This window comes from Dicentrarchus labrax, unplaced genomic scaffold (genome assembly GCF_905237075.1).
Source record: "Dicentrarchus labrax unplaced genomic scaffold, dlabrax2021, whole genome shotgun sequence".
NCBI lineage: Eukaryota > Metazoa > Chordata > Actinopteri > Moronidae > Dicentrarchus > Dicentrarchus labrax.
The window spans coordinates 42,019-57,554 of NW_026136993.1; the positions used below are offsets into that span (position 1 = coordinate 42,019).

Below are 15,536 nucleotides of genomic sequence, written 5' to 3' on the forward strand. Positions count from 1 at the left end.
TATTCAGCAGCTTATTTTAAACTAAAATAAAGAATCTCCAGAGTATACCCCCTTGCCGCTTTATATTTTCTCAGCTCACGCCTCCTTCTCACCTTTTCATCCCCTAACCAGTTTGTGTTGAGACTGAGCTCGTGAACACACATGCAGACACTCCAGGAGACAGGGACTTAATAGGAAACTAGTGTTTATTGAAAAGAGGGGGAGAGGGAGTGCAGACCTGGGCAAGCTTGGGCTGGTGGGTGTGAACCTGGGGCTGAGGGTTGGACTGGAAGCTGGAACCTGTCTGCACTCAGGCAATCACACACACATACAGTTAGAGAGAGGGAGAGAGACACTCGGGGAGTGGCAGCAGGTTAGATAGACTGAATCATCATAGTTTGTATCTCTCACTGTAACCATGGTTTGTGAACTTAATAACAACCACAATGAATCCCAAATGTGTGATTTGACACAACAGAACTGCTTTGTGTAACCTGTAAAAACACATCTGACATCCTTTCATAAGATAACTCATGTATGACGACAACAAGTCAGAAATGAGGCATTTGACAGCATAAATATTAGACTTGGGCAGGAGGTGCCTGATTCCTTTCAAATGAGCATTAAACTGCTCTGCCAGCTGGCTGTTGATGATAGCGTGCTGCAGATCGCTGTCAGCATTATGCAACACTTCAACCAGCACACAGTAAAAGTACAGCATCTCTTTTATGCATTAGAAGTAACAGGAATACATTGCTGACCAATGTGGTTCTTCCAGTGGAGCCGGTCTAGGAGGAACCAACTGTGTTTAAAGAATGCTGGAGCACGGTTCAGTGCAAAGCTGTGCAGTAGGGCTGAGGGAGTGCTCGGCTGACATGAGAACAGATAATTTACTTTTAATAAGTATCAAACGTGTAAAATGTGTCTGTATTTAAGAAAATATAGCAACTTTTATTAAAAAAAACCTTGTTCTGTAAATAGTTCTGCGACTCTAGTGAGACAACAACATTGGCCTGATCTAAATTCTGAGGATGTTCTTGAGTTTTCTTTTATTATTTTTAACACAAGAAACAAAATACAGAACAACAGGACAAAGACAGAAAGAATGTGTACAGAACAGAAGAGTAAAGACAGACATTTGTCAGAAAATAAAAGAACAACGTGGGTGTTAGTGGCTCTGTGGTTTGCTGATACAGGACGGTTAGGGTTTGTGCGTGCGTTCACACTCTCAGAGGACTCTGAGGAGGGTGGCTGTTTGTTGGGGATTGACAGTCAGAATATGTTGTGTTATTGGTTGAGAGAGGAAAGTGAGGTGACCCGGCGTACCTTCCCGTGCTGCACGCTCAGGAAGGAACAGTCACAGCTCCTTGGATGAAACTCCACACACAAGAGATGAGGCAGTGCACCACCAAATAAAACTCTAAATGAAAGGTGAAATAGAAACTGAAAAGCTTACCATGAATGCAGAGCGGTGTACAACCGAGGAGCATCCTTTCTTCATGTCCTTGCCCTCTCTTTCCCCCTCTGCTCTGCCTCATACAGCCCTTGGACCTGCAGGGGAGGAAGGAAGAGAAAGTAGATTCCATCAGGAAGCTGGTTGGTTTCCTCCTCTCCATGCTCCTCCTCAGTGAATGGTGGACACAGTGCTCTCATCACATCAGACACTTGTATAATATTGTCCACTGTCAGGAGGGTCTGTGCAGTGTGGTCCACCTCAGGTTTTTGGTGGAGAAAAGTAGATGCCAGATGGCCTTGGCCATCTCCAGTGTGTCCCTCCCTGTCCATGCAAAGGAAAAGGGGGGAAAGGACACTGAAAAAAACAACTGGTAAGATTTACTTAATATAATCTCTGTAACAATGTTTAAGTAAATATTACTGCTGAAATATCAAGTACAACTCAGTTGCCAGTATCAAGTCAAATTTACTCACCACTCAACTAAACTTTAGTAAAAATATAAAGTAAATGTTGTTTAATTATTTCTACATTACAAGTTATATTTAGTTTAACTGAGTAAAGTCAATTATATATTTTCATATACGAGACATTGCTGTCATAAAAATATAAAGTAAATCTTATATATCAGTGATATTTACTGTGATGAAGTCAATAGGTACATTTTATTACATTTATTCTGTTTGACCTTTTAAATTCCTTCTATGTCTGCAGATATATTATTCACTACAATTATGTAAATGTTATTTTGTTTTGATGAATTTGACCAAATCAATGTAATCATTTTCTCTATGCATATACTTTTACCACAAAGCAGCAACTGAAATACAATATATAATGAAATGTTTTATTTTGTTATTAACACCAATGAATCACTAACATTAACATTAAAGTTGAAATGTACAATTCAACTGTGTAACATGCATTCAAAGTGAAGCAGCAGCCAAAAATATAACATGGCATTAATGAGAAACACATGCATATTCCCATTGATATGCTCTTGCTCTGTTGAAAACGTTTGGAAAAAAATGAAATAAAAATATCATTGTAATTACAGTATACACTGCATTTCTTTAGTTTTCTCCCCAAGATACATAAAGAACAATAAAAGGCCATATCACATGACAAGAAGAAGGTGCTTTTTTAAATATTCAGTTAAAACCTTACAACAGTGCAAATTAACACTTTCAATTCTACTTTACTCTGATGATTCTGACATATGTGAGAAGCACAAGGTAACATGTATCTACTGGGTGTTGGCTGATGTTCCCTCTATGAAGGTGTACATCATCAATGTATGTAGTTGTTTTGTATAAGGCAGATGATGTTAAGAAATGGAGTTATCCTTGAGTGAGAGGATTTGTGCTGTGTGTGCATTCATATTGGGAAGAGTGCGTGTGGTAAAAAAGGGAGACAGAGCAGAGAAAAAGCACAATTTTTACCAAACACACCTTCATCAGACCGTTTCCCATTCATTCTCTATGGTAGTGCTAAACCACTACGGATGTAATGCAGAAGTCAACTACTCCTGACATTTGGATTTATTGTCTTCAAACTACAAACTTCAGAAGGTCAGTAACGTTTGTGATAAACACGAGATAAAACATTACTTATATGTACTTTGTGTCGGGGAATTTCTGAGTTTTGTAGGTTGAATCACGATGTTTGTAGTTTGTCTCTGATTCATTTAAACTACAAGGCGGCAAAACTCTCTGACGTCATTACAAACAGTCGGTTTATGCTTTTGATTTTCGCGCCACACTTGGACACGTGTTGAGTGATGGTCATTGGGTAGCTTGTGTACTGACGGTAGATAATATGCTCATTATTTTGGTTAATGTTTATGGGTATAACAATGCAGTTGTTAAGGAACTAAAGATTATTTACTGGTTGGAGGTTCAATCTAACTCCTGATGAGTGGATGGATAGGTGGCCATCTAGGACTCATCAGAACATAATAATCAGATTATAGGCGACTTCATCAACAATAATAACTTGATAGATATCTGGAGAACACTTAATAAGGAAAGGAGGTGTTTTACTTGGTTTAAGCCTAACGGACAGGCCAAATCAAGAATTGATTACTGGTTGACATCAAACTCAATCTTAAAACATGCAGCAGGAACAAATATTTCAAATAGCCCCTTGAGTGATCATTGTATAATTAATTTGAGTCTAACTAAAAACAATATGTCTACTAAATCCAAAGGTTATTGGAAATTTAATGCAAGGTTGTTAACAAATAAGGTTTATTGTAACAATATAAAGAAGATAATCTTAGATATCCAAAAGGATGACACACTGGCTACTTCAATACAGAAATGGGAATATTTAAAGTTTACAATTAGAAACTACTCAATTTATTTCAGCAAAAAAATAGAAGGGGAAAGAAAAGCAAATGCAACTAATTTGGTCAAAGAACTATTCTCATATTATAGCAAGTTAAACTGGAGTGCAGAAGATAAAGAAAGGATCAGCATCCTCCAATCGCAGTTTGATGAACTTTACTTAAATAGAGCACAGGGAGCATACATAAGATCCAGAGCCAAGTGGATTGAGGATGGAGAAAAAAATACTTCTTATTTCTGTAATTTAGAAAAACGTAGACAAGAGAAAGATGCAATCTGCAGCCTCATAATAGAGGGGAAAGAATGCACAGAAACAAATCTAATCACAAAAGAGGTTCTCAATTTCTACAGCAAACTTTATACATCTTCATACTCTGAACGAAATGCTAAGCTATTTTTTGAAAAAATGAAGGAGGAGATTCCAGTAATTGATGATAATTTTAAGGAAATTTGTGAGGAGGATTTAAGAATGGGTGAATTTGACTGTATCGTCAAAAAAATAGCATTTGATCGTGCACCAGGCCCAGATGGAATAACAGCCAACTTCTACAAACATTTCTGGGAAGACATCAAATCACTGCTACTGAAGGCTTTAAATGAATGTATAAATAACAAAGAATTAATGACAACGATGAAACAGGGCGTAATAAAATGAATACATAAACCTGGGAAAGATAAGAGACACCTGGGCAACTTAAGACCTATCACTCTTTTAAATACAGATTATAAAATTCTCACTTCAGTGTTGGCAGCTAGATTAAAATCAGGCATATCAAAGATTATTAGCCCAAGTCAATCAGGATTCCTCAGAGGAAGATCCATCCACAACAACATCCGCTTGGTTCAGGACCTCATTGATTATGGTGATTTAATAGAGGATGATGGTTTTATGCTATTTTTGGATTTCTATAAAGCATTCGACTCTGTTGAACATACATTTATCTTTGATACACTGAAGCACTTTGGATTTGGCAGTAAGTTTTTAGATATGATTATTATGTTGCACACAGATATCAACAGCTGTGTTTCCCTCCCAGAAGGTACATGCCCCAGGTTCAGAGTAGGAAGAGGCATAAGGCAGGGATGTAGTATTTCACCTCTTCTGTTTATTACAGTTACTGAATTATTAACCATTATTATAAAAAAATCCAATATCGAGGGTTTAAACATAAATGGTCAAGAAGTAGTAATGAGTCAGCTAGCTGATGACACAACATTGTTCTTGAAAAATAAAGAACAAGTTCCTTTGGCCTTAAAAACAATTGAGCTGTTCTCTAAAGCTTCAGGCCTCCGGTTGAACCTCCACAAATGTGAACTCATGAGCATCCACAACTGCTCGGACACTTCATTATATAATATACCTGTTAAAAAAGACACTCGATACCTCGAAATTTGGATAACCAGATGCCCTGATACCAGAGAGAAAAAGACCATTCAAGATACTGTTGATAAATGTAAGAAAACACTGAACCTGTGGTTGCAGAGAGACATGACCCTGTTTGGTAGAACTCTGCTAACTAAAACAGAAACTATATCTCGGTTGATCTACCCTGCATACTCTTTAGCTATATCTCCCAAAGTCGTAAAGGATATTAATAAATTCAATTTTAACTTTATTTGGAGAAATAAGCATCATTACATCAGGAAAGGAAATTTGCTTAAAGGCTATGAAGCAGGTGGGATAAAAGCTATAGATTTGGAAATTATGAATGGAGTAGTAAAGGTTAAATGGCTGCAATCTTTTCTTAAGAATGGTCAAGACATTTGGTTCTCTTTATCTTCACTTGTGTTTAAGAAATTGGGTGGCATCGAGTTCTTGCTAAAATGTGATTTTGTGATATCTAAACTGCCTGTTAAACTCTCTGCCTTCCACCAACAAGTGCTTTCACGCTGGAAAATGATTTATACACATAATTTCACTCCCCACAACGTCCCACTGTGGGCCTGGGCCAGTTTTCCTGATATTTTAGGGAACCTTTTATACAATTCTCTGTCTGTATTATGTATTCTTTAGTTATTTAGTAGGTCGGGAGGCCTTCTTGGTTTTATGGGGTGTTAGAAAACTTTAGAAAATAAATACAGTAGACATATCTCAGCATTTTTGTTTGATTTGACTTTGAAGACCTGAACACAAACTATATTCACAGAACCTCTGATAAACAGCCTCGTCCTGCATTAAAGAAGTTCAAACAACCAAAGAGCTAAAATAAAAATATATATAACAGTCATATTGCACGTATTATTTATTTTTCTCTTTATAATATTTTTATTTTTGTGCTTTTTGACTTGAAGTCCGTGTTTCCTTTATTTATAGTTTTTAGCACTTTATGTTTATTATGTACAAAGATAACAAGGCAAATTCCTTGTATTGAAAACCTTCTTATAATAAAACTCACTCTGATTCTAATATCTTGTTCTTTACATTTTCTTTAATTAGCAAGTAAATAACAGACTTTAATATCTTCTCACCTCCGATATAAAACTCAGGATGAATGTAATTATGTAACATTAATTGTATTGTTTTCATTGTATTCTGGTGTAATCAACATATTTACTCCTTTAAATTCATTCAAAATGTTTCTGTGACGCCTACAAATGTATAGTCACAACTGTTAAAATGTTTTGTGTATTAGCCAGTGAAAAGGTCAAATGTTAATGAATCTTTACAAGACATGGGAGTAGTAGTTTTAAAAGTGCAATTTCCCAGTTGTGCCACAAGAGGGAGTGTCCACTTTGGTGAGCGCTAGTAGGGCTGCGTGAGGCTTCTCCTGCACAAAACAGGTTAGTAGTGTGTCATATCTTGTCACAAAGCATTTATAAGGACTTTTTTTATAAGGACTTCATTATGTTGTTTTGACAACGTTTGATGTGTAAAACAGTAGTTTGCTCAGCTAAGAAACTGAGTTTTCCTGCAATGAAATCTTGCTCGCTCCTCTTAATACTTCTTTTATTTCTGGTCCCTGCTCCTTGACATACCCTCTGTCTTGTATTTGTTTTGTCAAAGCTTTGTGAAGTACGGTTGTGTACAGGGGCGGATCTAGAAAAATATTGATGGGGTGGCGAGAGGGAGGCAGGAATTTTTGAAGGGTGGCAACATATGGCAGACGTGTATATATACTGAATTTAATCACAGTTTGATGACAAATAGTATGTACACACTACAAAAGGGCACGGGCTGCCATTTACAAACTCATACAGACAAACTTAATCTCATGCAATCAATGTCTTGCATTTGAGGTTTCATGTGAAACAGTTCATATTAGGAAGAAGTGACCATACAATGTGATCTCACTTAATAGGAGATAGAAGTATGGTAACACTACTGTAGGTGGGGCATTATCACAGGAAAGGCATTAAGGTAAAACACAGGTGATGAGTGGCAGATGTATCAGAGGGGAAGCAAACAGTTTTTGATTGTGTCAGAGAGGCAGCGTTGCAGGCAGCATTTGTACCAGAAGAAACTATCCAAAGAAATACTTACCCATGAAGATCTATGGACTGAGCTGTACTAAGGTGAGCATAAATACACTGTGGAAATAAATGGGTCACGGCACTCAAACAAGGTACTGGACATGACTTTTATTGTTTACTCAGAACACACATTCTCCCCATTTGTCCCTCAGTAGCTTGAACAATTTTTTGACATTTTGTTTACACCATTTACACCAGTGTCACATTTGAAACTTTTCTTTCTCACACACACACACACAGAAATTTAAAGTGCAGATTCTGTTGAGGTCATCATTTTAACAGCTTTGTAAAGGCTCACCAGTGAGCATAACATGAAGTTGTCATTCCTATAACAGCTGAATGCGGCGATTTCCATGTTGCTCAGCAAACCGCTTCACAAATGTATCTAGATCTAATGCTTTTGTGCGTTTTGATTCAATGCTGAGTACAGCCAAACTCGATAGTCTCTTTTCAGAAAATGTAGTACAGTTTGGACATATATGTATATATGTGATAGACGGTTCAAAGGCAGAGTGTAGACTGCATAGTTAAAAATGTCATATTGAGCAGCTTTTTGTCTAATTGAGATGGGTCTTTGTTTTTGTATTTTAAAATTCCATGTTGAGTATATTAATAAATCCATATAAATAATAAACATTTGATATAATGTATGTATTTACATTAGATATTCATTTTACACATCATTTTGTAATCAATTCATTTAAGTAACAAAAAATCTGAGGAGCCACTTGGGAGCCGAAAGAGCCGGCTCATTTTAGTGAGCCGAGCCAAAAGAACCGGTTCTCTAAAAAGAGCCGCAATTCCCATCACGTATTCCTACGCATACGGCATAATACGGTGCGGCCGCAGCGGGCAAAGTTGCGCTTATGCGAAGGAATACGTGAGTTATACGGTATAAGGGCCGTCTGACAGCGATGTAAAGCGGTGTGAATTTTCTCTATACAACGTACACTAGAACTGATATAGATTGTTTTAGCTGGTTAAAATATGCTTTGCATCTGGACTCCGTTCACTGCAGTGCAAAGCTGACCTATTCGCTATCTGGTGGACAGTTAGATGAGAAGATCGATACCACGTCCATTAAAGGCACATAACGCACAGTAAAAAGGTTAAAAGTGAGATTTAAAGGTGCTAGTAGGCAGATTTTGTTACTTTTGGACCAAGCCAGGCTAGCTGTTTCCCCGTTTCCAGTCTGTGCTTAATTAGGCTAACCAGTTTCTGTCTGAAGCCTTATATTTAACAGGCAGATAGGAGAGTGCTATTCATTTCTCAATAATAATTGAGAAATGAATACCATACCATTTATGGGGATTCGAATTGAGTTCTGAAGGCATGTTGTAAAACTATTGAGTTTTAATAAAAGATGTTTTGTTGCAGCTCTGACTCTGGTTTTATTTAACAGGTGAAGAAAATCTAATGTTGATGAATTTTGGAGTAACAGCAAGCCTGGTCTCATTCAATATGCATATTTTGCAAAGCTGCTAATGTGAAAAAGAAAAATGAACAGTAAAAACATTCTACAACAACATATTGTATTGTGAAGTATTAACAGCTATTTACTGGCAACTTTAGTTGCCAGGTAACCTCTGTAATTTGAATAGAATACAAGATAATGTTGTAAACTAGATTTTTCCAAAAAAAACAACAACAACAACAACAAATTGCTGTAATTTATATTCAACAAAAACCTGTAAAAGTGATCCTGTAATATACTGTAATCCTTTTTACAGTAATTAACAGCAATTTTACTTTACTGGCAACTTTTTCTGCCAGCTATTTACTGTAAATTCTACAGTCAATGTGTTACAGTGTATGCTCGCACTGTGCTTTCATTATAATTCAATTTATTGATCGATAGTTAATAAGTTTTTACCTCTTTCCTCCCGTCTCTCCTGTCCTCGCGACTCCTGGCTCCCTCGCTTCGCGCCACTCAGTGTTTCCAACCAATCAGTGTCTTGCCGGCCGCTCTGACGTTATCTCGTGCTGCATTCAGTGCAGTCGGACATTGGAGATTCACGCTCGTAAATGTCAAATGCCGTAACTTTTCTTTTAATTCGTTGCTGCCAACTGGGGTGGCAGCAGGGGTGGCAAGGCTTTCTTTTAGGGTGGCACTTGCCACCCTATGCCACCCCGGTAGATCCGCCCCTGCACAAGTTGTGTAAAGTTGTTAAGTCGTTCATCTAAGTCATGTTACCAGGATAATATAATAATAATAATAATAATAATAATAATAATAATAATAATAATAATATATAGATCAAATATTTTGGTAAAGTTAAAAAGGGCAAAGGTATTTTTGTAATGATGGCCTGTTATTGTTATGTATACTTTGTGTTTAAGAATTTAGTAAAAATGTGAACAGCTTGGGCTTAAAAGTATTAATGCTACTGTAAATGTGGTGTTGGACCTAAATAGCAGTCACTGTTGGTGAACAATGGTACAAATTAGGAGTTTGAATTTGATTTCTGTTTCATTCAGCAGTCATTTTGTACATTTGTAAAATGTCAGTCCAGTGGGTTAGTATATGAACCTTAAAGCTTGATGTCATGTAAATTGCAAAATGAAGATTGTTGTGAACAAAACACTAAGTTGGTTTAAATGAAGTGAAAAAGAAAGATTCTGTTAAATAAAAACAGAGAACAGCCTGCTGAGCGATCACAAGTAACGTCTCCTGTCTCTGCTTTTCCTGCACAAAACAGGATACTATACCTGCTTACGGGTAACTCATGCTTGAGGCCTGTAACATTTTGATAGTTGTTTTATGATTTAATAATCAGTGAGTAACTTTTGGATGTTTTTCTTCATGTTGCCATCTTGAGCTGTTTTTCCTCTTTGTACAGGAAGAGAAGTTAGACACAGTGAATCTTTTACTCCTTTCCAGTCAGTTTTTATCCATTTGAATTTGACATTTTCAGTGTGTGAGTGGAGAGGACTACAACTGCATGTTATTGTGCAATCCTGTGTTGTATAATGACAATAAAACAGAACTTTAAACCCTCGATAACCCCTCCCTCTTCTTCCTGATTCAAACACAGCGAGCTACACTCTGTTCATGTATTTCCTTGTTCCCTCCCCTTCAGATCTACAGTTTGTAGATGGGTGTAACCAACATGAGCAAGAGCTGACAGGCCCCATTCACTGCAGAGACACATGTTGTTGAGATCAGAGCTCAACCCGGCCTCATTTATAAGGAAGTGAAACTCAGACAGTCGTTGTCACTGAGAGGTGAAATGGCGCAGAAAGGAGTTCAGCTGGACCGAGAAACCTTCTCTTGTTCCATCTGTCTGGATCTACTGAAGGATCCGGTGACTACTCCCTGTGGACACAGCTACTGCATGAACTGTATTAAAAGCTACTGGGATGAAGAGGATGAGAAGAAAATCCACAGCTGCCCTCAGTGTAGGCAGACCTTCACACCGAGGCCTGTCCTGGTAAAAAACACCATGTTAGCAGTTTTAGTGGAGGAACTGAAGAAGACTGGACTCCAAGCTGCTCCTGCTGATCTCTGCTATGCTGGACCTGAAGATGTGGCCTGTGATGTCTGCACTGGGAGAAAACTGAAAGCCCTCAAGTCCTGTCTGTTCTGTCTGGTTTCTTACTGTGAGAAACACCTCCAGCCTCATTATGATGTGGCTCAGTTAAAGAAACACAAGCTGGTGGACCCCTCCAAGAAGCTCCAGGAGAACATCTGCTCTCGTCATGATGAGGTGATGAAGATGTTCTGCCGTACTGATCAGCAGTGTATCTGTTATCTCTGCTCTGTGGATGAACATAAAGGCCACGACACAGTCTCAGCTGCAGCAGAAAGGACTGAGAGGCAGAGAGAGCTCGAGGTGAGTCGACAAAACATCCAGCAGAGAATCCAGGACAGAGAGAAAGATGTGAAGGAGCTTCAACGGGAGGTGGAGGCTATCAATCGCTCTGCTGATAAAGCAGTGGAGGACAGTGAGAAGATCTTCACTCAGCTGATCCGTCTCATGGAGAAAAGAAGCTCTGATGTGAAGCAGCAGGTCAGATCCCAGCAGGAAACTGAAGTGAGTCGAGTCAAAGAGCTTCAGGAGAAGCTGGAGCAGGAGATCACTGAGCTGAAGAGGAAAGACGCTGAGATGAAGAAGCTGTCACACACAGAGGACCACACCCAGTTTCTACACAACTACCCCTCACTGTCAGCACTCAGTGAATCTACATCCAGCATCAATATCCGTCCTCTGAGGTACTTTGAGGATGTGACAGCGGCTGTGTCAGAGCTCAGAGATAAACTACAGGACGTTCTGAGGGACAAATGGACAAACGTCTCACTGACAGTGACTGAAGTGGATGTTTTACTGTCACAACCAGAGCCCAAGACCAGAGCTGGATTCTTACAATATTCACGTGAACTCACACTGGATCCAAACACAGCACACACAGAGCTGTTATTATCTGAGGGGAACAGAAAAGTAACATTAATGAGTCAACAACAGTCTTATTCTAGTCACCCAGACAGATTCACTGGATGTGTTCAGGTCCTGAGTAGAGAGAGTCTGACTGGACGTTGTTACTGGGAGGTGGAGTGGAGAGGGGGAGGAGTTTATGTAGCAGTCGCATACAAGAATATCAGCAGAGCAGGGAGCTCAAATGAATGTGTATTTGGACTCAATAACAAATCTTGGTCATTATATTGTGACAATAACAGTTATAACTTTTATTACAACAATGTCTCAACTCCTGTCTCAGGTCCTCAGTCCTCCAGAGTTGGAGTGTATCTGGATCACAGTGCAGGTATTCTGTCCTTCTACAGCGTCTCTGAAACCATGACTCTCCTCCACAGAGTCCAGACCACATTCACTCAGCCTCTCTATGCTGGACTTTAGTCTTTATTACATTTTGGAGACACTGCTGAGTTCTATAAACTGAAATAGACAGAAGTCATTTCAGGGACTTTGTGTTAAACTCTGAGTTTGAATCCTTAAACTGATTTTGTCTTCATGTTTGTTGCTGAGAGCTGATTGTTGTGGCGTTTCTTCACTGCACAGAGATCAGCTGTCAATCAAACATTGTGGGCGGTACTTTGACATCTTCTCATTAGTTGTCCTGTAAATGTTTGAGTGTGTTTAGGTGGCGCTCCTTCCTGTGTCTGTTCAGCCATACATTTTTTGGTGTAGTAATATTTATTAGGTTAACTGTCACAATTGTTATTTTCTAATTGTAAGTATCAGTGAGAACTGGAATTATTCAAGTAAAACTATATATGTCTTTCATGTAATAAATAAACTGTGTGGGAAGAGTAAGTTTTATTGTGTATTTTCACATAATATTCAAAGGTTTCATAGTCATTGCCCATGAACTTAGAAATACCAAGTAAGTTTTAATAGTGTTTGTAATAGTGTTTTGAAACCGGGACTGACTGTATAATTAATAGTTCGCTAGATGCTGTGGATAAATGGCGGGTTTGCCAAAATGATGAGTTTCCTTCGCATAATGAACTCAAGGCAACGACAGAGTACACAACCGCTACACATAGGAGGGGAAGGGAGGAGAGAAAACGTTTCAAATATCCGCAGCGTCGGTTTGGAGAGCCTCTACCAGACCTCACCAAAACCCTGCTGCTAATCATTATTTAAGCTAAAGAGGAAGCTATGGTTTTTGTTCATTTGCAGTGTACTCGTAGTTTGCCACAAATCTAAAATCTTACTGAGACAGAGCAAACAGAGGTCAGGAGAGATGTTCATTCCCACAAAATGTCACTCAGTTTATCAGGATAAATATGATTTCATTTATTGGCATTTCAGATTTGTTTCTTACTGTGGCTGTATATTTTTATTCCATATATGAAAATACTTTATGTGTCTTATTTCAACTAAAAGAACCACCACTTGTAGAAATGATGCACTTTCCATCTTTTGAGTTGTTATAGAGCTACTGATGAGCCTTAAGTATCTGAAATTCAGATTCATTTGTGGAAATTGGAAAAAATTCAAATGATCTATCCAAAAACATTTCCTGTGATCATTTTCTTCCACATGCTTCATAAGGACCATCACCTTGTTTGGATCCCTTTCTTTCTAATCCCCTCGTCTATATTTTGCTCATAATTTGATATGAAGCCTCATTGTTCTCTATTCTGATTCCGTTTACACTGTTTCAATTTGGATTCTGCATTATTCTTGATGCATATGACACAGCTCTCTCTCAACAACGTGAATCTAGACCAGCAATGCTCTTGGAGGAGAGGAACAGAATCACAGCGGCAAAAATGCAGGATTTTCTTCATTTAAGATTTAACACATGTGGAAATGGGTGTAATGTTTTAGATCAGAGCCATATTTTCAAATATTATCCAAAATACATTGGTTTGACAGTGGTACAGTTCATTTTGGTTACATGATCCTCTAGTTTTAATGTAGTATTTCTTGTAGTATTCTGTAGTTTTAATGTATTATTTTGTCTTTGTGTTTTTGTCCTTAAGCCCAAAGCAACAACTTTGTACAGTTGACACAGTGCCATCTCAAACAGCAACTACAGCAAGCTGTGTCACAAGAAAAGCCATCTGGCTATTCAGGTAAAAACAAAATTGTGTAGTGCTTTGCAATTCATAAGTTGTAAGAGGTTTACCATCATCACAGAATATACATACTATTCCAAATGAAAATGAAGCAGAATATGTACTATGCACCTGAACATGGATTCACATATATTTTACAGGATATCAGCAGAGAGGAAGTTCAAGAGGACCAGGCTGAGCAAGTCCTGAGGATCTGTGTCTTCCACACAAGTGAAGAAGATGAAGGTGCATCCGACACTGATGTGTCCATTGTTATTGAAGGGACTGAGGTACTTGACAACTATGGAAGTGTTACAAAGGCCTGTCTCCTGCTCATGAGCATCATTTATGCCATGAATTTGAGTTACCCCCCAAAAACAAAGTACACTTTGGAAGTTTTTCAAAAGCTTCTTCTAGAGCTTGATGTCCTTAAGCTGTCCCCGAAAATCCTGTCTCTGCGAAACAAACTTGAGTCTGAGTGCACATGTATACGGCACAGTTGTTAATGTGGCTATTTGTCTATTTTCTTATTTTTCTCTCGTTTTAATGATGTCATTTTTATTTGAACTTGTTGCACTGTATTAAATACTGTATGTGGCCATGTGGAGTGGCTACGTTTTGGGGACAAAAGAAAAGAAGTTAGATCAGCATTTTCAAGTTAAACCAGAGGTTCTCAACTGGTGGCTCGTGGGGCCATTTTTAATGGGTCACGGATGTGAGTGTGGGCATGAAAAGAGCGAGGGGCCAAATATCGCACTTTTTAGTGTCAAGATGCTCTGCTTTTTGTAGGATATTACTCATGATACAGAAACAGACGTTTAGAACCTCAGAGCAAAACACTGTTCTTTAAGATAAAAAAGGAATAGTAAGCATGTCTTTTAAGATGCACCAGCATGTCAAATGTTTTCCAGAGTTTAAGGTTAAAAAGCCTCTCCAAACGATAGGCTACGTATGCTCTATGCAAACAGTTCCTGAACTTGTCCTTGTGCCTTTAACAAGCTACCTCAAACCCATTTTAGCCACCCTAAGATGAAATTTCTGTCATCGTCTACTCACCCCGATGCCGATAGAAGGACTCATCATGCTCTTCTGGGAGTTTGCCGAGATGTTTGTTTCTCACAAAACTGCATTGAACGGCAACTTGGCTTCAAACATCCAAAAAATGTCTCCATATTGCTCATCTGAAGTAATCCAAGTGTCCTGCAGCTTACACATTCCTAGATGTTTTGAAAAACAGAACAAAATTGTGTTTTGGCTTTGTTTGCTCTGCTTTGCTTCCACTGTGGTGCTGCGTGAACACGGATGGGCTAGCTGGAAGTTAGTAGTGTGTAAGTTTGTGTGCGGCGTTGGAAGGAGCACGCATTGGAAGAGCAGCAGAGCAAACACAGCTGAAAACACAAGTTTGTTATGTTTTGTACAAACGTCTTGGCATGTGTGAGCTACAGGACACTTGGATTACCTCAGACAAGCAGTATGGAGACATTTTATTGATTATTGATGTATTTTTGGACTTTTGATGCTAAGATACCGCTCACTGCAGTTGAGTGGAAAAAAGGTCTCTCAAACTCGCAGAAGAACACGGATGTTAACAAAACTTCACCAATCCTTCTATTGACAAAGGGGTGAGTAAATAATAACAAAAAAATCATCTTAGGGTGAACTATACCTTGTTGTTGTTTTTGCCATGCAAACTTGCTGGAAAATGTTTTATTGAAAAAAATATTTTTTCACTTAAGAAAAATAAATGGGTTGTTAAATTAAA

At 38.4% G+C, this 15,536-nt stretch overlaps 2 protein-coding genes and 1 long non-coding RNA gene across 5 annotated transcripts in view; 2 read left to right on the top strand and 1 right to left on the bottom strand.

The window, feature by feature from the left end:
* Nucleotides 1-15,536, top strand: part of LOC127361007 (tripartite motif-containing protein 16-like) — a 50,819-nt gene extending 35,283 nt beyond the window's left edge. The window contains exons 2-3 of one of the 3 annotated variants that reach the window (XM_051395568.1): nt 13,700-13,792; nt 13,936-14,612. In XM_051395568.1, the coding sequence (XP_051251528.1) occupies nt 13,700-13,792; nt 13,936-13,973 (131 nt within the window). In that variant the 3' untranslated portion in view covers nt 13,974-14,612. Of the gene's footprint in view, nt 1-13,699; nt 13,793-13,935; nt 14,613-14,693 lie in introns of those variants that run through there. The other 2 variants (XR_007884007.1, XM_051395569.1) reach the window with 2 other exon arrangements.
* Nucleotides 168-1,681, bottom strand: LOC127361013 (uncharacterized). The gene is made up of 2 exons (XR_007884010.1): nt 1,436-1,681; nt 168-283 (listed from the first exon to the last, which is right to left on the bottom strand). It is a non-coding gene; the product is annotated as an uncharacterized LOC127361013 (long non-coding RNA).
* LOC127361009 (tripartite motif-containing protein 16-like) lies at nt 10,373-12,104 on the top strand. Its single transcript, XM_051395573.1, has one exon. The coding sequence runs from the start codon at nt 10,482-10,484 to the stop codon at nt 12,102-12,104; it is 1,623 nt and encodes a 540-aa protein (XP_051251533.1). The 5' UTR covers nt 10,373-10,481.